General features: G+C 37.7%; 1 protein-coding gene and 1 long non-coding RNA gene across 2 annotated transcripts in view; both read right to left on the bottom strand.

Moving 5' to 3' along the window:
- LOC133520849 (angiotensin-converting enzyme) overlaps positions 1 to 25426 on the bottom strand; it is a 63296-nt gene that overhangs the window by 31294 nt on the left and 6576 nt on the right. Inside the window, exons 2-7 of the mRNA XM_061855535.1 lie at positions 6640 to 6798; positions 4857 to 5097; positions 3502 to 3584; positions 2689 to 2895; positions 1625 to 1794; positions 475 to 599 (exon numbers count right to left, since the gene is read on the bottom strand). Coding sequence (XP_061711519.1) covers positions 475 to 599; positions 1625 to 1794; positions 2689 to 2895; positions 3502 to 3584; positions 4857 to 5097; positions 6640 to 6798 — 985 coding nt within the window. The remainder of the gene's footprint in view (positions 1 to 474; positions 600 to 1624; positions 1795 to 2688; positions 2896 to 3501; positions 3585 to 4856; positions 5098 to 6639; positions 6799 to 25426) is intronic.
- LOC133520850 (uncharacterized) lies at positions 14068 to 16388 on the bottom strand. Its single transcript, XR_009799813.1, has 2 exons — positions 16154 to 16388; positions 14068 to 16123 (listed from the first exon to the last, which is right to left on the bottom strand). It is a non-coding gene; the product is annotated as an uncharacterized LOC133520850 (long non-coding RNA).

Genomic DNA, 25426 nt, shown 5'->3' with positions numbered 1-25426 from the left:
TCAGCCTTGGTGTAGTCAACTGTTTGCTGAGAGCCTCCTGGTCATATCCGAACTTCGAACCGAACATCTGCCCAGTCTATTAAGAAGATTTTTTATTCATTTGCTATGGGAGTTTAGAGATCACTGTCGGCATGCCAAGGAAGCGTAGGGATGGACGAATGCCCATGCGTTGGGCGGACAGAATAACTTCAGAGACAAAAAACTGGAGAGCACTAGTGAAGAGTGTCAACAGTCGTCACCCTCAGCCATGAGGAGACGACAAGGAAGAAGAGAGGTTATATTTTGAGTACGATGGAGAGTGAATACTTTAGCTTTTACCTACAAAGAATCATCAGACATTGTTAATATTGTGCTTACGTCCGTCTTTCATCTCAATCTTGACTCTTGACAGCCTCACTCGGCAGATATGTTTCCTTCTTGCTTAACTTGCGCCATACGAGTATGCGAATAAAAATATGAAATAATACCACTAACCTGGGTTAGCCCCGTCTCTGAACACCTTCGGCTGGTTCCTGTAGGCCAGGAAGTACTGGATATGCGCCATCTCGTGGTGGGCGGTGATCAGGTCCTTCATGTCCACGTGGGTGCACATTTTTATGCTGTAATAGAAAGTCAGATACTTAGTGAGGTTACACTAACATACTTATGTAAAACTTAGCTCAATTATTAGTATGACTAACGACAGTTTAAATTTAATAAGTAAAGCATCTGAAAAAACTTAAACGCGGATGTTTTTCATACATTTCTTGGTTTTTAGGGTTCCGTAGCCAAATGGCAAAAAACGGAACCCTTATGGATTCGCCATGTCCGTCTGTCTGCCCGTTTATGTCACAGCCACTTTTTTCCGAAACTATAAGAAATACTGTTGAAACTTGGTAACTAGATGTATTCTGTGAACCGCATTAAGATTTTCCCACAAAAATAGAAAAAAGAAAACAATAAATTTTGAGGGTTCCCCATACTTAGAACTGAAAATCAAAATTTACTGAATAGTTAGCGCGAGAGACACTTCCAAAGTGGTAATCTGTGTCCCCCCCCCCCTGTAACTTCTAAAAATAAGAGAATGATAAAACTAAAAAAAATATATGATGTACATTACCATCCAAACTTCTACCGAAAATTCGTTTGAACGAGATCTAGTAAGTAGTTTTTTTTAATACGTCATAAATGGTACGGAACCCTTCATGGGCGAGTCCGACTCGCACTTAGCCGCTTTTTATGAATACATTTTATACAACTTTAACAGTAGGTTCACTGTTCACTGAATTAGCGTATATACAATATAATTTAAGTTCAAAGGGAAAACTCATAACTGCTAGTGTTATATTCTATGTATATTAATATGTATTTATCTATATACGTATATATTTGCTTAGTTTGGGGCTAGGTCGATCTGTGTCAGATTGTCACCAACTAGCTGACAATGAATGTGACGGTCCGGGGGTCTGCTCAATCATGCTCAAGGGCCAGAAGTCTGGTATCATGGCGGACATTTTCATCACAACATGTATAAACGTACCGGTTGTCATATCGGTATACTGAAAAATAGCATCAGGTTACGGTCGATCACGTCAAAGTACAGAAATATAATGACTCAGGTTCAATGCAAGTTTAATCTACGTACCGATAATCGTGTCTGTTGCAGAAGTCCCAAGCAGAAGGCTGACAGTGAATGTGACGATCTGGGGGCTGCTCGATCACGCTCAAGGGCCAGAAGTCTGATGGCATGGCGGACATGTTCATGGAGACGAAGAACTCTTCGGCCAGTTGGAACATCGTTATTGGAGTGTAGCCCTGAAATTTGATTGAAATATGCATTTAATAGTGTATAAGAAGATTATAATGGAGCGAGGAATGCTCTGAATTTCTCTGCGAATACTAAATAGATTCTGGAGATTTCTAAGAGAACACACACATAAAATCGCCAAATATAAGCATCAGTGGGTGAGTAAGCCTCACGGTATTCATTGACATTTTATTTTAATTTATGATAATTTTGTAATTAAGTTTAAAATTTAACTTAATGTGACAGTGAATGATCAAAATCTATCTATCTATGTATCCTACTTGTTGATAGAAATGACAACTGTCACGTCAAGGGGACTCTTTCCTGGGTACGGAAGTGTCGAAGGGACGATGCCAACCTAGCTCTGTTCCCACATATGTCTCCAAGTATGTGTGCTGGGATGGAAGTCAAACGGCCGTAGGATTCACGAAGCTAACCTACCTCTTGGTTCATCTCAGCTGTAACATCAAGGAGGTTCTTTTCCGGGTATGGTAAGGGTAAGGAGGTGGTTAAAGGAACGATACCACGACAATTCTGATTTAATCATAAGATATAAGCAGGAATGGGGGCCGCGCGCGAGATGAGCTCGGGGCCGTACAGAGTTCTTTCCCTGGAATGGTATTGTAGACAGGATACATACCTAGGTATATTAGCTCAGCTTTTTTTGTGTTTGTTTATACGATTTTCGAGAACAGAGATTGGAACCTACCTGTTGATTCATCTCAGCTCTAATATGAAGAAATTTCTTTTCTAGCTAAGGTAGTTTGACCGACGAGAGCGAGAGACCGTAAGGGATAATGCCAGCCCAATTCTGTCCCCACATGTCTCCAAGTACAAAGTGTGCTGGAATAGGCCGAACGGAAGCTGATTTCAAAGCCATAGGCTCCACGGAGCCAACGTACCTGTTGGTTCATCTCAGCTGTAACATCAAGGAGGTTCTTTCCCGGGTAAGGTAGTGTGAAAGGAACGATGCCAGCCCAGCTCTGTCCCCACATGTCTCCAAGAATGTGCGCTGGGATAGGAGCCGAACGGGAGATTCGTTCAGGGCCATATGCCTCGCGGAGGCGGCGGCGGACGTAGGCGTGGAGGACTTCGTAAAGGGGTTTGATCTGAAAATGTCAATTTTTGTTTCAACTAAATTATTAAATTAATATTTTTCACGGGTAATGTAATAAAACTTGCGGTTAATGTAAAAAACAGAAATAAAGCTAGAGAATCTTTTCTGTATATCTTAATATATACATGCTGAGAAGAACAGGTTTTGTTTTAGCCTAACAGTTGCTATAGATGTGTTGCTATTTAAGTGGAATCAGGATAAAAACATTGCAGCTCATTGGAAATTATATACTTCTTAGATCGGTTAATAGACTAGCATTTTCTTCCTTCTGTCTGTTTAAAAAACATTGACATGCTACACTAGCTGATAGCAAATCATCTTCAATAAGTAGTATCCATGATCGCCATGTAGCTACAAAACTTCGCACAGACGGAGTACCGGGCGGTGAAAACCGTGAGGTTCGCTCTTGAGTACGATTTTATGAAAACAGATATTTTCTATTTCGAGCGAACGTCGGCTAAACAGCCTAGATATTAAAGCCGTGATTTGTACCTACTGTTCAGTATTATGCATCAACATTGAAAAAAGGGGCATGTTGTTTTGTTTGTATCACATCAATTATTTGTTCTGTTAGTAAAAGAAATGTTAATAATCTTACCTGTTCCCAAACTTCATCGACTTCCTGTCTCATGTTCTGGGACTCGTAAGGGAACATCCAGTAAGCCGAGGCATCAGTAAAATCTGGAAAATAATGGAAATCATATTTTAATGTTAAACGTAAACGCCTACAAGAAACTTTAACGCAATACTTAAGATGAACACTATAAGTTAACATAGGCTCTTCTACATCTAACGTTACATTGGCACTGGGCAAAAACATTAGGGTGTTCCTGATGTATTTACGCTCATTATTAGATACCTACCTAGAGAGCCTAGTAAACATAGGTAATCTTGTAGAATTTTGGCTGTAGCTTAGCGATTTTCAGCACAGAAATATAAATAAAGGGATACTTAAGTGGTTTGACATCTAATATTTGAACAAAATGCATGATCGCAATGTCAGTATTTTTACATCTTTTATGGTCTTCTTCCTCGTCGCGTTTGTCCCGGCATTTTGCCACGGCTCATAGGAGCCTGGGGTCCCTTTGGCAACTAATCCCAAGAATTGGCGTAAGCACTAGTTTGTACGAAGGCGACTGCCATCTGACCTTCCAACCTAGAGGGTAAACTAGGCCTTATTGGGATAGTCCGGTTTCCTCACGATGTTTTCCTTCACCGAAAAGCTTTTATGGTATAATTAGTAATTATACCATAAAAATTGGTACTTATTAATTATCAATTTAATTTGCGGCTTTTGCTGTTATTTATTACCGGTATAAATCGCAGTACACATAGTTGTACTGCAATTTATATAAGTGTTTCCGGAAAAATACGATGAGAATGGGTAATTCACTTTATTTGTAGATAGATGTCTGATTCTCCATCCAATAGGGACCGTGCGCATTGGAGGGTTTGCCATCTTGTGGCTTGAATCGGAACCATAAACATGAACATTTATACGAGTACGTCACGTGTTTTCTTGTGCATAGTTGGCTCTGCCATCTTGTGGGCTACATTGGAACAATAAACTTCACATTTACGCCTCGCGCCAAAAATCTGACGGCTCCTGTGCTGCCTCCTACAGTTCATGCACGCTCCCTATATTCCACTTTGTTCAAAACTGTCACAACTCATATATGTCAATCTCTAGAGTTGAATGTGAGATGATGTGTTGGCGCCCTAGATGAAGATGCTACATTTAAAGGCACTTCAGAAATAAACTTACTGTTAAGTCTCGCAGCTTGATTCGTCAGCTCAACCAGCTGTTCATAAAGATCTCTAATCCTCCTTCCAGTGTTTCTTCTCCACTCTGTCCAGACATGTTGCAGCTCGTCCCAATCCCTCGAGTGTGACATGATGTGTTGCAGTTCTATGGAAGATGCTACATTTAAAGAGTCTTTGAAATAAACTTACTGTTAAGTCTCGCAGCTTGATTCGTCAGCTCAACCAGCTGTTCATAAAGATCTCTAATCCTCCTTCCAGTGTTTCTTCTCCACTCTGTCCAGACATGTTGCAGCTCGTCCCAATCCCTCGAGTGTGACATGATGTGCTGCAGTTCTGGTTGGAGATGTAGTCCGCATTTGAAGGGCTCGTTGTACGCGCAGATTTCGGCGTTGTTGTAGACCGCCAGCATGTCGTTGATGAGGCGGTTGTACTGGAAATTTTAAATAGGGAATTATAATTAAAACGCAGTAAAAAAAGTATTTTTAAGTCCTATGAATATTTTATATAGTGTAGGTGCCTAGAGAATTGAAAAACGTATTTTCACTTAACCAGCTCGTTAACGCGCTCTCGATATTCTTCAAATACTTATGAGAAATGCATCGAAGTCGTGGGCAAACAAATCACATCGACGGGAAGACTGCGAACAGTGCCGCGTCGCATGGCACTTTCATGTAAGAATCCGTAAGTAATAGGCCTAACTTATTACGAACGTTTACCCACACACACCCACATAATTAAGAACTGAAATACCTGACGAAGCATTTGAACGTCAATTGAGGAACTTTTTATTGAAAAACCCATTATATTCAGTGGATGAATAACTGGTTGACATTACAGTTAGTATGAAATACATTTTAGATGACATATTTTGTTCTAGACTTATTAATTATTACTACTCTTAGTTTTAATGGCGATCATTATGAGATATCCAATAGATATATAGTTTGACATGTATTCCATCATTTCTTGATAGTTTTCTGTTTCCTTTGTTTCTTAGTTTTTAATTTCATGGTAATTTTGAATTTGTTTTATTTTTTGGATAATTATTATTGACATTTTATAATTATATGTTTGCACGACAAATCATTGACGATCATAATGTAAATTCTTATAGATTAACATAAGAATAATTTATACTATAATTTAGTTATGAAAATAAATAAATCAAATCATTTTATCCACAAAACTTCACAAGAGTGAAGCAAATTTTGAGTTATTTCCTCATATTGCCTGGTAGAATGGATTTTAAGTGATAATTTTTAAATGAAAAATATTTTATAAAGTTCATTTGGATTTGATTTGCAATGTTTTCAGTTAATATTTTCCTCACTTTTGGGTGGTAACACATTTGTGTTTCACTCGGTAGCAAAAGCTTCGTGCCTTGAAACCATCGCAATGCTCAAGATCACTCAAGATTCCACTTTACAAACCGTCGCCATACTCGTGGTTAGTGTTTTGGAGTCCTTCGACTGCTCTGGCATCAAAATTAGCACGACGAGTTAAACAACAACTTTTTTACTTTGCCCCTTGTAAAACAAATAACTGTTCAAATTTATTGAATGACGAATTTGTTGCGTAAGAATGCAGTAAACAATTCAAACAATTGAATGAGTTTTCAATGGCTGCCGGCTGTTATGCTTGGTCGAGCAGTATTACTTTAGCAGTTTTTATAGTCATAATAGATCTCATAAAAAATACATGGTTTCATTAATCATATTGATAGAATTAATAGGGAGCGTAAAGCTAAGAAATTAGAAGGAGATGAATGATATGGCGCGCTACGCGAAACTTGTGACGGAAGATTTGTTTATCGCATATAGATACAACTTACCCGCTCAAGTTGATCCGGTGGCAACGCCGCAGATCCTATAATGGACAGCAGGCGCAGCTGCCTGTATGTGGGGAAATATATGATACCCCCTTTGGCATTGTACAGTGTAACCTATAGAGAGCAGCACAAGAGATAACTTACCCTGTCAAGTTGATCCGGGGGCAGCGCTGCAGGTCCTATAATAGACAGCAGGCGCAACTGCCTGTATGTGGGGAGATCTCTGATACCCCCTTTTGGTATTTGCTGGGCCGTCTCCCAGAGGCCTCGCTGGAAGAGGGTGTAGCGCTGCTGAGCGTCCAACTGAAAAAATAAAACCAAAAACATTTAAAAAAGCTTTGTCTATGAAAACTACACCTCAACCTTTCATAATATGTGTGTGGTGGTAAAAATCGTGGGTTCAAAGCAAGACTCGGAAAAACACCCGGCATTTTGAAAACATAACCCCTGTTCAGAGTTAGGTAAGGGGGGCTGACCTCTCCTTTACTCTTTAACATCTACATTAATCAGCTGATCGTGGAGCTCAGTGGCACCAGAGTTGGCTGCTCCATAGGAATACAAATGGTCAATAATATGAGCTACGCCGACGATATGGTGCTACTGGGACCCACGGTTGGTGCCATTAACGAGTTGCTGGGGATGTGCGAGTCCTATGCAGAAAGCGAGGATATTAACCTGCGACCAGGATTGGAAGTCTAACGTCATATCCACCCGCTTGATATATGAAAAATACTCAAAATTTTTGCATAAATGTCTTATGATTGGTGCCGTTACTATACGGTAACTATAGCTCATTAAAATGTAGATCTGTTTAATCTTATTATACATTTGTAGTTCTAACGACATTGTATATTTTATAGGTATTTCCACATGTGATTTTCAAATAATATTCAATAAGTCATATGTAGCACGTGACGAGTTCAGGTACATCTCAGGTTGCCCTTAGCTATAACATTAGCTAGAAGGCTTTTTGCATCGCCGAGTTACAATTTACAATAAAAACGCGATCTACGATGTCACGGCCACCCCAACAATGTCTGACCGTGACGAATACTTGTCAACGTACGTGTCATGACGTTAGGACCATGACAAAATCCTGCCAGAAATGGCGGTCGTTTATGACATCTCTATAAGGAGGTGTGAGGAAAATTTGCATAGTTTTGTTTTGTGAAGGGGCTAAGTAGCGTGGGTAGGTTTAGAAACTTGACATAAACATTTAGATATAAGTTTAGGTTAACTTAATGTTTAGGAAAACATTAAGTTACAGGTTGGATAGCTGACGTTTCATAGAGACAGACCAAGATAAGTTGGCAGCGGGTTTGACAGCCCAGAAAATGCACGTGTTATTTTAAACGTCAAACTTCTATGAAAGAAGTTTACTTAGACTTGCACAGGCTGGGCTATCAAAATCGTTGCCAACTTTGCTAGGTCTGAATCCATTTTTTTTAATACTACGTCGGTGGCAAACAAGCATACGGCCCGCCTGATGGCTTACCATCAACCATCATCTCACGTTTACCATCAGACTGCTTACAGTCTCTGTAGCCTAATATGTACGCCTGCAACTCCAGCGGAGTTACATGCGCATTACCGACCCTAACACTCCGCACTCCCGTTGAGCTCTGGCAACTTTACTCACCGACAGGAACACAATACTATGAGTACGGTCTAATGTTATTTGGCTGCGGTTTTCTGTAAGGTGGAGGTACCTCCAGTCCTTCCCCAGTTGGGCTCTATCCGACGTTTCAGGCAGGTTGCACTAGCTGATCACTGACATATGAAAAGTAGAAGTAACGAATGAAATCTCCATGTACCAAAAAGCCTCATCAAAAAACCTTAAGTAGGTGGCGCTACAATACCTAGAATACTTGAGCAAAAAAAATCAAATCATAGACAGCGCACTTCACTCCGTCAATATAACGCCTGGGTTCTTAGTTACTATAGCGCTACTCTGGAGAGATTTGGAACTATTATTTATAGCTGACAGCTGTACACTTTTGCAACAGTTCTATTATAAGAGATTTCACTCCTTTTAATTCCATACTCCATACACTGACAGTTATCGCGTTAGATCAGTTAATGACATTAAATATGTACTGAGTAGAATAGCGAGAGTTTAAAATCCAATTTTTGACGTATCTTCATCATAATCATCTCAGCCATAAGACGTCCACTGCTGAACATAGCCCTCCCCCTTGGACTTCCACATGTACCGGTTGGAAGCGACCCACATCCAGCGTCTTCCGGCGACCTTAATAAGGTCGTCTGTCCATCTTGTGGGTACGTATCTTATCTTCCGAAAGTTCCTTATTGTCATGTAAAATCCAAGTACCTCAACTTTGATGATTAATGGTGATGACTGTCCTAACAAAATTTCAAGGCAGATCACAAAAACATGAAATATGAATCACAGCAAGATGGATGGCACTTGCAACAATGCAATTAAGTTTTTTTAATGATTAAGCTGTTTTGATTACCGGTGAGTCAAGATAGTGATCAAAGTGACACGGTGAATCATGAAGACGACTATCATTACAAGAAGCTGTCATGGAAAATGGCTGGTTGTTGGAAAATTGTCCTTAACCCTTTAAACGCCACGCCTATCGTGTGCGGCGCGTCATAGAGAACCTTGTCGGAATGCACGAAGGTTGAATTTGGGGTGCAGCCGCGCGGATCAGTTGACGTCTTTGGCGGTCAAATTGTTAAACGTCGAGAATCTTAGCGCTGACACACATCACCATCCATGTAACTCCATTCTCAGGGTTCATGTATTGTTATGTTAAATTTCGTTTTTTTTTTTGACGAAACTAATATTCAACATAAGGTACCTGTAGCGGGCGGTAACCAACTACCTACCTATACATAATTATACATAAGGGTAGCTTCTGTTAACAGGTATTAAGATAGTTAGATAGATAGATAATCCGTTTAATTGTTTGCTACAATACACACAGGAAATACAATTAATAAAATGACAAAAAAACAGATAATACAAAATCATACGAGTGAAATACACATTTATATAAAATAGAAGTAGAAAGAAAAAAAATACATTGAAATAATACTGTTCCATACATATAGGAAATGTTGTGTGCGTCGCAGCAAAACGAAAGGGTTCTGGATCAGTTCTACGAGCCATAGGTATAGTCAAGTGTAAAAATATGTGTACGCACAACTTACTCAAAAATATCTCCCATAGCTCTTATGTCGGCTAATTAAGAATATAAGGGGCATATTTTTGAGGAAGTTGTATACACCCATATTTTTACACTTGACTGTACGTAAATATGCTGAATTCTACAATCATTCATTCAATCATTCGAAACTGATTCAACCACAACAACAATCAACACACAGCAACAATCGCACAGTTTTTTTTTTATACTACGTCGGTGGCAAACAAACATACGGCCCGCCTGATGGTAAGCTATGTACACCTGATGGTAAGCTATGTCTCCGTAGCCTATGTACACCTGCATCTCCAGAGGAGTTACATGCGCGTTGCCGACCCAAACCCCCCCACCCCCGCGTTGAGCTCTGGCAACCTTACCCACCGACAGAAACACAACACTATGAGTAGGGTCTAGTGTTATTTGGCAGCGGTTTTCTCTAAGGTGGAGGTACTTCCCCAGTTGGGCTCTGCTCTAGATCTGGAATGACATCCGCTGTGCTGGGCCCTACCACACAAAGCGAAATGATATTCACAATGCCCATACCTCTCTTTTGGACGTAGTTTAAGGACGTACCCGGGTCCAAAATAAGTCTGGGTGAATCTCGTCTTAATCAGACTTTTCAGCTTCTTGGGTACATGATTTGAAGCACACAAAAGTATATTAACTGCAATTGATTGTCTAACTTGCAGCAACGTAAATGTTTTACAAAGTCGTCTTCAAGACGACCGGTTTGGCTCAGTGGGTAGTGACCCTGCCTACGAAGCTGATGGTCCCGGGTTCAAATCCTGGTAAGGGCATGTATTCGTGTGATGAGCATGGATATTTGTTCCTGAGTCATGGGTGTTTTCTATGTATTTAAGTATTTATAAATATTTATATATTATATATGTCGTTGTCTAAGTACCCTCAACACAAGCCTTATTGAGTTTACTGTGGGACTTAGTCAATTTGTGTAATAATGTCGTACAATATTTATATTATATTTATTTATAATATAAATTGTACCTTTAAAGTAATTACATGTGTATACGATATCTAAACGATAACATTTGTTTGTTTTCAGTTCCCATTGCTTCAGATAAAAACTAAGATTTCAATTTAACTGATAATACGTTTAAGTTAGTACTGACATCATGATCTCATGATTTTCCACGAACTATTGTCTCAAATGACGGATTTTACATACAAATAGCATCTTAAGGCATTTAATTATCAATTAAAACTTAATCTTTTGTTTAATAACCGTGACGTTTAAGACCGGCACGAAAAACTTTAATTATCCAAGATATAGGATTTTACCAAAGTTGGATCTGGGAATAGGATGTCAGAAATTTAAATACGAGTATTACATCATGCATTTGTTCTGAGTTTTGGTATACAGGCTAGTTGTAGTTTTAGTAATTAGATCTGTTTACAATGATACTGATCTGTCAGTGTCAAAAGTGACGTTTTTGGTTGAAGTAATGTCACCAATATGACAGATCATTATCATATTGGAAACACATCGGACTTCCGGTTCGAGCGCCATATTTAGTCGCGCCTCATGATTATCGATATTGTTTAAAGTGTAATATCGATAGCTTTATTATTTATTATACAGTAAACTAATACGCGTTTAACCACCATTTCGGTGTCAACGGCCGATAGTCCACATGCTTTTGTAAAGTCCAGCTATCGCTTTACAAGAGCTGAATAAATCACGGTACACTGTCTTGTACTAACCGTACAATTTTAGTCGTATTTAAAGCTCCTAATACCTTGATACTGGCGAAATAGTCCTACTGAACTAAAGCCATAATTTTAAAAGAATTAATGGAAACAGATCTTATAACTAAAACTAGAATTCGCCTGACAGGTTACGGTTTCATTAGGGATACGAATGATCCCTCACTGAAATGAAATCAATTCGTTTATTTCGTCAGGTGACAATCAAGCTGTCAACACCCAATGTCCTTTAAATTGATGTTACTTAAACAGTTTTTTAAGAAAGACTATTTGTTTTAGTCATGTAAGAAAAATATATGTTCATATTCATTATATTTCAAAGACCTTGGTTGTACTCGATACATGATTGAACGAAATCGGCTCGATAGAAAATAATTGCAAAGATTGGTCTTAAAATCACAATTATACGGTTTTATGTCTTTATTGTTTTTACTTATGGGTCTGCAATTAAAATCACAATTTCGAAACATTTATATCTAAACCGTGGTTGAGTAAAATATTACGACTAATAATCCACTTTTTTTTATTTAAATATTTTTCTTATTATTCCCTTGCCCAGGCCCAGTAACATGCGTCAGTGCTATCTCATTTACTCCGATACAAATAGACAGTGTGCGCGCTTTAGGTATTGACAGCCTCTTAAGTAAAGCACTGAGCTGCAAATGATTTATTTAAATAGTTAAGGGCCAGAAAAACACTACAAAAATAGGCTCGTGACTTAAACTAAGGGCATAGTTCAAACATACTGTCCTCTCGTAAGAAGGAAAACCCCTCAATGCCGCATAATGAAGCGGCCATTAATTCTCGTAGCATTGTGCTAAGGACATTCCCACGTGGCTGCGCAATGAAGACGAAATGTGTGAGTGTGTGCCGTTTGACAGTTGTCAAACAGTTTGCATTTGTAACTTTGGTGAGGCAAGATTGGAGCGCAATATTTCTGGACTAGACCTTGGCCTCATCCACACTGATATCTGACCTTAGAACTCAAAAGGAAAACTCATCTTAATTCATATGGACTATGCTTGAAATGGTATAGGTAATTTTAATTCATCGCTCATTATATTCATTTTTAGGGTTCCGTAATCAGCTAGGAACCTTTATGGTTTCACCATGTCCGTGTGTCTGTCCGTCCGTGGCTTTGCTTCGCGACAGTTAGTACTAGAAAGCTGCAATTTGGCATGGATACATAAATCATGCATGGCGATAGAACGGTAAAATAAAAATTACAAAAAAATATAGATTCAAAAGGTTTTTTTTTTACTGATACGTTGTGCACGGAAGCCGCCAGCTCTTCGGTCACAAGTTTCGTCAACCAGACGCTTCTCTATATAATCACAAAAATCCGATTCGTCCAAAATACCCTCTCCGAAGCTCCAGGGTCCTTTGACTCAATTTAGTGACCTTAAAGTAAGCACGGAAGACATCCAAATCGCACAATACACACAAATTATCCAATTGACACAAAAAGTGTTACAATTGTGACACGAACGCTTTACGCAAATACTTACTTGGTTTAATAATATTATACTTTGTATAAAAACACAGATCATAGATTAAAACAGGCTGTGTATCGAGCACACTATTACACTATGAAAATCAAGAGTAAGTACTAACATTTTTTTATACCTCAAATCAAATCATAGGTAGGTATGATATGTGATATGATCTATAATATTATAAATATATTGTATCTATTAAATTTACGTGTGTCTCATATATTGCAAATCATATTTTAACTACTTGAATTGAAGTTAGTGAGAGTCCAGCGATAAGTCGATTACGCAATATTCTGAATAATATCGAGCTGGTCTGATGATAGAAACCGTAGATATCTGTAGGAACTACAGGGCCGGATTTAGGGGAGGGCAACCGGGGCTACTGCCCCGGGCCTCCACAAAAGAGAATTCGGTAAATTTACCATTTTATTTGGAAAAAATTTGGGGCCAGGGGGCCTCCACTCCTTTATTGCCCGAGGCCTCCAGACCTCTAAATCCGGCATTGAGGAACTAGGTGATAAAACTACGCTAATTCGTTGAGCATGTATGGATTCCTTAGAATAGTCTCTATAACGTATAAGTACAGTACAAGTTACAGTATAAGCTTGTCGGCCCGATGCGAAGAATGAAATACGATAGCGATAAGTTCTGGTTTAGATAAGTTCTCATTTAGATATCGTTTGTATGTCGCATAATTGTCAGGAGCAGCTCGATTCGGGCAACCAATGTCACTTTGACGATGACGTTAGAAATATCGTAGATAGATTTTATTGGGATCCTTTCCAAGATCTTAAACGTGTCTTAATCATTCTTCGAATCGGGCCGACACGGCACGGTATCAAAAATGAAATAACTTTAGTGAAATGTGCAAAATTAAATTCATTTCTAAGTTCAGGCGACATGGCATACGTGTTTAACTGAACGATGTCCAATGCCTGACACTTATAAATACATACGCAAAGTGGAACATTTACTGCATCTACTCAAATATATGGTCTGTGGATTAATAATATGATACTTAGTGTAAACAAGTCGTGGGAATGTTATATAATTTGTGTGAATGACGGTAAGGTTAGCCTTAACAAGATAAGTGGCGATTCTGTGCATTTAATGTATTGTATAACAAACTGGGAGGTTACATTCTTGTTGAATACGTTTTGTTGCTTTTCTTACTATGCCTTTAGCAAAAAGATAAGCATACTCCGGGGTTTTCTGTGCGGGAATGTTTTTACATTAGCCAAAACATAATTATCTAAAAACTGTAAAAACAGACACTATTCTAACATTTCCAAATGCTTATCTACAAATGTTAACCGTATGGAACTTCGGACCCGGGTACGTCCTTAAACTACGTCCATAAGAGAGGTATGGGCATTGTTAATGTCATCTCGCTTTGTGTGGTAGGGCACAGCCAGTGGATGTCATTCCAGATCTAGAGCAGAGCGCAACTGGGGAAGTACCTCCACCTTACAGAATACAGCAGCCAAATAACACTAGACCCTACTCATAGTGTTGTGTTCCTGCCGGTGAGTAAGGTTGCCAGAGCTCAACGAGGGGAGGCGGGTTTAGGGTCGGCAACGCGCATGTAACTCTGGAGTTGCAGGCGTACATAGGCTACGGAGACTGCTTACCATCAGGTGGGCCGTATGCTTGTTTGCCACCGACGTAGTATAAAAAAAAAACTTAAGTACGCCATATTTTTTATTCATAATTTGGTAACTATTTTACAGAAACAAAGTTATTCGATGTGTGATTAATCAGTCAGTAGAGAGAACAATAAATAAAGATATAAGAAAAAGTGGTGTCATTAATTATTATTTCTTGAGGTTAGGTACGTTCAACCAATTTGATTCCTAGGCCACTATAGAACCATGTCATAATGACTTCTACGACAGTGCTTATTGAGTGATGCATGTCATGTATAGACTAGTTAAAGCGACAAGGTTCTATAGTGGCGTAGGATTCAAATTGGTTGACTGTACGTTGTTTTTCAAAATTCCGATTGCTTCAGTTCAACTTGGTAGCGACTGTTGCGAGTGCAACTTATTAATATGTAAAAATATTCCCAATGCAGTAGCTAAACGCAGCCGTCGGGCTCGGCTAGTATTCGGAGGCTTTTCAAAAGCACCAATAGGAGCGCTCCACATATTCTGTATCGCGGCCAATTAGAAGCATCTAAATTTAAAACACTTTTTGTACTGATCAAATATTGCAAATCACTCTTATCATCTTCCATACTATCAACACCCACTTTCTACATTTAACCGTTTTGGCAAGAACCCTTGTAAACCAGTAACTTTTGGAAGATTATACCTAACACTTCATTATAAATCGAAGTTTTATTTAAGTCGTCGAGATCCTGACCTGCACGGTGGCTACAGCGACATACAATGGTTGTCATCGTTATCGAAGTTACATAAGCATTTACCCTAAATAAACTAACTTACAAACATCACAATTTAGTTGTAAAAAACTAAAACATCAACCTTACAAAATGCACTCAAGAACAAATGGCAACAAAAGTGCTAAACAACTCTACGCGTAACGAGTTCAAGTTTACGAACAAAAATACCCCATTCAAAACCATAAAGGCGTAACCGACAATATTTTACTAGTTACATAAGCTCTTTCGTCTAAACAGTAGTCGCACACAACACCATTCATTGAGCGTCAATGAATAGCACAGATCTTTATTTGAACAACTCATTTGCTAGTAAATACAAACAGCATATACAAATTTATATTACTGTTAGATTGAACCATTTGGTACTTTATTCCGTTAAGAATAAAGATGGCTTTGAATGAAATGCAGTAAGATGGTAGCGAATCTACAAATTACTTTCTAAAAATCTTATCTATTCAACGACAAATTGTAAAAGCAACCTTACGTCGATAAAATAGAGTACAGATTTGTTCAAAGGCAGAAACAGGTGTGGTATTTAAGAAGTAAGAAGAAACAACTGAAAGTATGCAAACTTAACTCAACAGTCACATCAATCGATTGTGTACCTTATATCGTCATCATAAAGATGTGTTTAGGAGCATTTTGTTAGTTGGTTAAAGTGATACGCAGGTTAAGGTCAGGATCGGTTTTCTAAATCGTAATCAATTAGCAGAAACGTTCATAGTATCTGCAGTGAGTAAATGAACATAGAAGTCATTTGTTTACGGTGACCTTTAAAGAGTAGATTATAAAAAAAGTTGTAAAATGAGTAGATTATACGAAATTAGAACCTCCTCCTTTTTTTGAAGTCGGTTAAAAACAAAATACTACCTCGCAGATACCTGTTGGATGTTGTATTCATACATTTTGCCTTGTATTTTTGATAACATTGTAACACGCACTGTAAATGTTTTATTTTTATTTTTTGAAGTGAAAACTTCTTTAGGCGCGTTGGGCATATTTTGAGATGGAAAGAAACCATTGAACTCGCGACACCGTTACCGTAACCAACACCTCTGTATATAAGTATGTACATATATTGTCTATGTACGTACAAGTACATATATACACATGCATACACATATTTCCTGACGATTCATAAAAAGTTTCCACTTCTGTCGGCACTCCCGGAGTGCCACTGTTGTTTTTTTTCCAACTTATGTTGTCGAAGTCAAAAAAATAATTATGGCTTGGAATATGCCGGGCAATATAGTTATTTCTAGGTTTAACTGCAACACAATGAAGGATTCTATAACCCTTTAATCGACCTGACGTCAAAGTTATGACTAATAAATATTAGTACTAGAAAAACGATTCCGTGCCAAATCACAATATTACTGCTATGAATCACGTAATAAAGTGTTATGTCATAGACAATAGATCTATTATTACTGCAGTCATAAATATGAACACACGAGTGAACCCTGCTGACATATCGGCAAATGTGTATTATGTGATATTATTAAACATTGCACACTTATTATAGTAGTGCGGCACTTTTGATAAGTGTTGGATAAGACTCGAGTCCTTCGAGTCCGTATGCTTTAAAACTCGACTCAGTATTTCAGACTCTTATAATGTATAATTAATGGCCCGATTCGAAGAATAATTAAGACACGTTTAAGATCTTGGAAAGATCTTTAAAATATCGATAACTAAACGATATGTCAAAATTGACGTTTATTTCGATTCCGCTGTGATCCCAATAAGTAAGATCTATCTACATTTCTAACGTCAAACTGACATAGGTTGCCCGAATCGAGCTGCTTCTGTCAATTATACGACATACAGACGATATCTAAATGAGAACTTATCGTTACCGTATCTCATTCTTCGAATCGGGCCGTGATTCTTAACTCGAGTTTCTTCAACTTGTTAGAGATCTGAGTTTTTTGTAAAGACTTGTGTCCTTTTCAGAGAACTCTTTTTTTGCAAACAATTACAAAAAATGCATTGTCTTTACGCAATATTCGTGTATTAGGTAGACAAATCATAAAATAAAATCTAATTTATTTAAAACCTATAAAATTGTCGACGGAGTCTTTATTCGGCGTCTCGAGTCCTATTTATTTATTTATTTATTTAAAATTTGATTCAGGCAACAAGGCCCATATTACAAATACATTACAGAGTACAGACTAACATACATATACATTTTATAAAATTACAACTAAACACTATTTAGGCGACAAAACGGCGTGGCTCCGTTGAATCGGCTGCTCTTGTGTCGGATTCGCCAGTTTGCCCCGGAACCTCCGAAACACGACACCCTTCGGCCAGAAGATTCGGCCAGGGGTATTAAGTTGCTCTTAATAAAGACTCAATAAAAGACTCGGCTCGGAACTTAAAAGACTCACACGTTTTTAAAGCGCCGAGTCTCGTAAAAACGAGTAGGTACCAACACAACACTACTTTTGATTCGTAGAATAAGCGTTAGTGGAGCAGAAAAGAGTGTGGCTTTCAAACCAAAGATCGCCGGTTCAAATCCCGGCTCGTACCAAACCTCATTCTTGGTATAGGTATTGCTTTTCGGTAAAGGAAAACATCGTGAGCAAGGCGAGAAGGTAATCGGTTCGTAAAAACTAGTGCCTGTACCAATTCAAAGGGTTAGCTTGCCAAAGCGGTCCGGGGACTCGAACCGGGCAAACATTGTCATGGGGAAACATGTCAGAACTAATTTTCTTGCAAGGGCTATCTTAAATTCAAAGTGGACACTAAATTAAAAAAAAAATCGCCTTCAGATATATCGGAGCGGCCGAGACTCTCACAAATATCTGAACACGCTTCTAATGTTATAAGGTTAGAGTACGTGCTCAGATATTATATATGGTTATACCATTCACAGGTAAACAACTTTTTGGTTTTACTGTGATTACCTGCGCGACGCCTTTAATACGTGAATAGCAATTTGGATTATTATGGGTTCTAATTTAAATGCTGTAATTCCAGACAGCCATAAAGTACCGCTAGTGTACATTTATTCGATGGCGTAACGTGACTTACGCGTTTTCCTTAAGTCTCATTTTGTATTGGATTTTGAGCCTCCAAAACGTCCTGCTTGGCGCGCTGTTTCTAAATCTCATACTAAATAAGACTTAACGCAAACGCGTATGTCACATCACGAAATCGAATAAATTTACACTAGAGGTTAAGAACTGAATTTGTTAACTTGTGTTTTCTCTTATCTCCCTACGAGACAGAATGACAACATTCGCCAACGCACGAATGTTACCGACATCGCCAAAAAAATTGCGCAGCTAAAGTGGGAATGGGCCGGCCATATTTGTCGCAGGGATGATGACCGATGGGGCCAGCGTATACTGTTCTGGAGACCTGGACTGGGTAGCCGATGTGACGGAAAACCACAAGCCAGATGGTCGGATGATACCAGAAAGACGGCAGGGCCGACCTGGCATAGAACCGCCGCATACAGAACAACATGGAAATCCATGAAAGAGGCTTATATTTAGCAGTGGACGTAAATATGCTAAGAAGATCTTATCTTAAGGCTGCCTTTTAACTGAGGCGAAAATGACAGGAGACGTGTGGGTATCAACCAATAGCATTGGTTTTCTTCTCCGCTACGCTGGATTACACCTGCTGTCAGACTATTTAACGAGAAAATATATAGCCACTGGTGTAAATAAAACATTGTCAATAATGTCCATAGAAAAAACAAAACTTCTTTCTGTTTTCTTTTATAAGAGACCCGTTGAAGAAAACCCATCTATAGAACTAAATATTTTAAAGTAAAAAAGATGACTAAGAGCTAGTTACACCAACAGTTAACGCAGTTAACAGACTGATCAACGTCACGCAGCAAAGATCTATGAAACTTCCCATACAACAAAATTTAGCGAAGACTTTAATGGTGACAGACAGTTTGGTGAAAACCCCAAGTAAATCTTTTAAAATCTTGGTTTTATGTAGTCCTCCTTGACATCAGGCTATCTGCATTTTCGCAGACCAGGTCATAAAATAAAATAGCACGATTCTCTTATTCTGTGACGCACCAGGAAACATCAAAATTGATAGGCACTAGTCTTGCGGCCAGAAAAATAACAAATAAAAAATATAACAGCGGTCAACAAAAGGACCTCATAAAAAAAAAAACTAAAACATGGTCAGCTAAAAACGTGACGACAATGCTCCAGTTTTTTGCAAAGTTTATAATGTACAGAGATTTGGAGATTTTTTGCAAGGTGCGTGCCTAACAGATTTCATTCAAGGGGTAATTAATAAGATTTTTTTGCGCAGAAAGTAATTGACTAGGTATTGTGGTCAATAAATTTATTCGAATGTTATTCTATTGTTGAATGAATACTGTTTTTTTCGTTTCTTCTAGCTAGGTATTCTAGCCATAATATAAGATATCTATATAAAATTTGACATCAACACACTTTAGACAACGCATTCTAAAAATGTCCAAACAATTGATAGAAGTAGTGCCCTGGACTCTGCACTTTTCAAGAGCATCTCGTGCTTATTTGATCGATTTTCCCAATACAAATTATATTTACGTTGTGTCTCAGCTCACTTTTTTTCTCAGCTTAGTCAAATTCTGTCTACATTAAATTATTTTTTACATTAGGACTTATGTATCATATCACACTGACATAGATGTACCTCAATGTATCAACACGAACTTAATCGGTTCAGAACTATCACAAATCATAATTACGAAATTAGGATATCATTATCCTAAATATTCAATTGGTCAACCACCCAAGACCACCACCAAAAACAAACAAACTATTATCACCACTATGGTCTCAAAGCAGTTAAAATTGTTATCCTTTATATAATGGCCCATACAATGCAACAGCCTTGGTAAATGAATTATCTTATTGTTCAGGTCTACGATAAGCGCGGAAGCCATTTTGAATGGGCATCCATTTTGTTTTGAGCTATTGATTTGTCAAATGCGTTTGAGATTAATGAGTTTATGAAAATCTGTATGACTTACAAATGAACTTAAGAATTAGGTCATGTTGTTTCTATTTTTGATTTTGACACTTAAGGACGCATGAGTTAAAAAATAGGTCTCACAAAAACAAGTAACTTTTTGTCTGTATGATAAGGATCCTGACCGAATTTTTATTCATCTTTTATGCATTTTTTTCGAGAACAAGTTTTTCTGCTCTACACAGCACGACCGAGGTTTGAATCCACGTTCCATCACACACATATGAAAGGTGCAGTAGGTATTTAATTTTTATCATATCACTTTAGTTAATTTATGTAGGGGTCAACTTTAAATAAAGATAAAAATAGTTTTTACAGTACATATGGTGCTACTTTAACGCACTAGTGCGAAAATTAGCATATTACGTTACTGTGTCGAATATTTAAAGGGCCATATGTACTGTAAAACGTTGTACGATACATGTGCGAATAGGTAATTCGCAACTCGTGTCGATTTAAAGGCAAGAAACTCGGCGGGACCATATTTCAAAAGCTGTCTCTTCTTCTTCCTTGCGTTGTCCTGGAATTTTGCCACGGCTCATGGAAGCCTGGGGTCCGCTTGGCAACTAATCCCGAGAATTGGCGTAGGCACTAGTTTTTACGAAAGCGACTGCCATCTGATCTTCCAATCCAGAGGGTAAACTGGGCCTGGGATAAGTCCAGTTTCCTCACGATGTTTTCCTTCACCGAAAAGCGACTGGTAAATATCAAATGATACTTCACACATAAGTTCCGAAAAATTCATTGGTACGTGCCGGGGTTTGAACCCGCGACCTCCGGATTGCAAGTCGCATACTCTTACCGCTAGGCCACCAGCGCTTTAAGAGCAATTCCTAGCTGAGCAACTTTTCAAATCTCGAATTTTTGAAGCTATGTTTCTGTCGCGCTGCGGTGGGCGGGAGTCGGAACTATCTAAGTGTGAGTGCGCGCACACAGGCGCGAGACTCGTGCGATCGCTCTTTGCGCGCCGTTCCGTCGACATCGCCCGCGAGCCGGACGGAATTTATTCTGCGCTGCCCGACGCAAGTTGTTTTTGTTGTTACCACGTAATATTGTTTTTCATTTTTATATTATACTGTATCTATTACACCCTAATACCAAACACCCTATCACCTGTACTAAATGTATTTTACACCTATGATGACGAAATAATAAATGATTGATTGATATTAATTACCATAAAGGTAAAAACTGCAAAAAGAATGATGTCTCAGCTTCGGTTGTCGTCGTACAGTCAAGTGCAAAAATATGTATCGAAAGAATCGTCTCATAAATATGGTACTACGCTCTTATTACACTGGAATAAGATGCTATGGGACATATTTTTGAGTAAGATGTGTACACCCATATTTTTACACTTGACTGTACCTATCCGTATCAGTAAGTTGGGAGTGATCATGGTGTGTTGTGAAATTTTGTAAGTAGGTATAAATATACCTATGGTTAAACTACAATCTATTTAACTTGTAGAACGATGGGGCTAAACTTGGGCCGCCTTATTGAAGAACGTATCGCAATGACAATCTGGGTAAAGTATGTTGGGATAATGCCGGACAATTTTGGGACCAACTGAGAGAACTCGTGAAAAAATGTTTTTCGAGATCTCAACACGTGACAGATTCTTGAAGTACGTAGCGAATCGTTAAATAATAACCGTAGATTCGGCCTGAATTTTGGTAATCTTCAATATAGAACGGTTTTAGTTTTGTACCTGTGTAAAGATGAGACATACTTTTTTTAGGGTAACGAGTGTTTTGCCATCAAGGGAGAACATTGGATGGTGAAAAAAAGTTGCTTCTAATGGAAAGAGAATAAGGTATCACAAAGAAATAGGTCCGGTGTTTACCCTTTTGTATCCGATCTTAACCCTGATACAAAAATTGGTAAAATTGTGGCTCTCAAACTTTGATACCTATGTTATAAGGCAATTTGATAAGTAAACAATGTGCTAAGAAACCTCTTATTGTAAGGTTTACCCGAAGTAATAAAAAAAAAACACTAAAATAATAGATACGTTGCGAAGTTTTGACAATTTAAGATTTCGTGAACTGTACAGGTTTAGGGAAAGTGTAAATGTATTGTTTATTGAATGGAATGTACTGGAAGATATTAAGTACTTAAGTAGGAGGGACAAAAATCAAAATAAAAAATAATCGTGCCCAGTCATTTTTAATGAAGGTCGCCAAAAAAATAAGAATCAAACTTAGAAATCAAAAAGACTAAGTAGTTCTTTAAAAAGGTCAAGGTCACTGAGAGCCCATCTTGAAGTATGGAAAATAATTTAAATTGCGATTTTGTTGGTTTACTTTTGCAATTATATATATAGTTGATATACAATCTTTTTTTTTATAAAATGTAAGGTTCGTATGTAAAGAGTAAAGTAAATATACAACGTGTCCCAAAACTCAACGATAAGCCGGCACCAGAGGATGGAGCTGCTTATGATTAGTCGAGAAAAAATAAGGAAAAAAATATATCTCAATTATTTTAGAAATTACAGAAAAAAAATGAAATTCATCGAAAATCGACATCCCTAATGCTATTTTTAACGACCATGTCACAAATATTCAAATATTACTGTTTTTTTTTTGTTTTTGGAAACTTAAGTAGCCCTGCTATCTAACACAGTTCTTAAAAATACCATAATACATGTAGTTTTTACACAAAAAATAATCAAAATTCATTTTGTCCCTACAATTTTGAAAGATTTTTTCTTACAGTCCACTTTCAATCATCATGGTGTAAAAAAAATAGTATCGACACCACTATGGCAATTATTTTCAAAAGTTGACGCAACTAACCAAGATTCCAAAATGGTATAATACTTTAGGAAACCTAGTCACAAAAAAAAACAACGAATTTTTAAACAAGAATCGACATTATTTAATGTTGGCGGTAATCACTTTTATTGTACCCAAAAAAGGATTTTTGTTGTTGAAAAATGTTGAATAAATGCAAAGAAATGGTACATTTTTTTTTCCTTTTTTTAAATTCATTTACTACATTATTAATACTACAGTAAATGTTCAAATTGCCTGCCACCGGCATTAATACAGACATGACATCGCCTTAGAAATGATCGTTTTATCCGTCGTGCATATCTTCTACCATTGATATGATCCGCAGCTTGTGTGATTTTTTGGCGAAGCTCGTCCAATGTTGCTAGTAGAAGATATGCACGACGGATAAAACGATCATTTCTAAGGCGATGTCATGTCTGTATTAATGCCGGTGGCAGGCAATTTGAACATTTACTGTAGTATTAATAATGTAGTAAATGAATTTAAAAAAAAGGAAAAAAAATTGTACCATTTCTTTGCATTTATTCAACATTTTTCAACAACAAAAATCCTTTTTTGGGTACAGTAAAAGTGATTACCGCCAACATTAAATAATGTCGATTCTTGTTTAAAAATTCGTTGTTTTTTTTTGTGACTAGGTTTCCTAAAGTATTATACCATTTTGGAATCTTGGTTAGTTGCGTCAACTTTTGTAAATAATTGCCATAGTGGTGTCGATACTATTTTTTTACACCATGATGATTGAAAGTGGACTGTAAGAAAAAATCTTTCAAAATTGTAGGGACAAAATGAATTTTGATTATTTTTTGTGTAAAAACTACATGTATTATGGTATTTTTAAGAACTGTGTTAGATAGCAGGGCTACTTAAGTTTCCAAAAACAAAAAAAAAAACAGTAATATTTGAATATTTGTGACATGGTCGTTAAAAATAGCATTAGGGATGTCGATTTTCGATGAATTTCATTTTTTTTCTGTAATTTCTAAAATAATTGAGATATATTTTTTTCCTTATTTTTTCTCGACTAATCATAAGCAGCTCCATCCTCTGGTGCTGGCTTATCGTTGAGTTTTGGGACACGTTGTATAGGAAAAGAGAACCCTCTTGAAGCATTTTAAGGAAACTAATTTCGAAGCCCTATCTCTATTTTGTATCCGAAACTAGCAATGTATGTATGCGTGCACATATCTACATATGCATCCGTATGTGTAGGTACTTTATTGCGAAAAATTGCTCATTTGCTATCTATTTTACTCGATTTTGTTATAAATTTCAACATGTATCATCATCCCTATACAATATAAATACTCTTTATTGCACACCTCAATAAAAGAAAACAATACAAAAGAAAACATACACATAAGCACAGGTAAACAACATGCGGTCTTATCGCTAAAAGGCAACCTTTGGGTTGCGGAAATTAAAAAAATTACATTGTCAGTAACCGTCGCGCTGGTGGTGGATAAAAATAATGGTACGAAAGTGTGATCAAGAAAACAATAAATGTGATAATTAAGGTCAGTAGGTAAATTGAAGAAAATTTAAAGTTTGATAATCACTGCTGTTTTTTAAATAGGTAAAGATCTGATTGTTTCTGGTCCGATCTTTACCTGGAAGGGTCAAGATCGGATATCGGTCTACAGCAGTGCTAGGTCTGTTAACACAATTACAAAAACAAACACAGTTTCATCACAATACGCAAAATAAATTACAGAGCGAAGATCGGATAGAAGGAAGAATTCGCGAAATTTACCTTGCTCTCTGTGATTGCACATAGCACAAGCCCGACTCCCTGAGCGACGCGGGGACACTGACAGTCGAGGCGCAATGAAATGGCGTCTTACACAATGTTGCCAATATTAAAAAATAAAGCCAAATTAGGGGGAAATGAATGTCCTACGTTCTTCACCCGCATCCGGTATTTACCCCCCTTCGGCCGCGTACGCAACTAGAGCTTCGTAACCAGATGCGATCGAAAACTATTTCTGCCTTGTACGAAACCGGTTGCGATCAAAAACTAATTCCGTCTTACTAGTTATCAGTTACGATCGAACACTTTTCTTTGTTGTTTCCTCCTCCAAAACGCAACTAATCATTATGAAATTTTGGAACTTGCAAGAGGAAGAAATAATCTATGCCGCTATGTTTTGATTTTTTGGATATTTTTTGTCATATTTGTATACTGTGCCTTTTTTTACAGCCAATTCAATTTAGCCGTTTTTGCGATTTTCGAGGCGCTGTATCTTTCTTCAAAATAAAATAATCCAAAAAAGCTAAACATAGCGGCACAGATATTGATGATATTGATCTTATTTGAAAAAATCACTG

The sequence above is a fragment of the Cydia pomonella genome, chromosome 8 (genome assembly GCF_033807575.1).
Source record: "Cydia pomonella isolate Wapato2018A chromosome 8, ilCydPomo1, whole genome shotgun sequence".
NCBI classification, from domain to species: Eukaryota; Metazoa; Arthropoda; class Insecta; order Lepidoptera; family Tortricidae; genus Cydia; species Cydia pomonella.
This window is presented reverse-complemented; position numbering and strand designations above follow the sequence as displayed.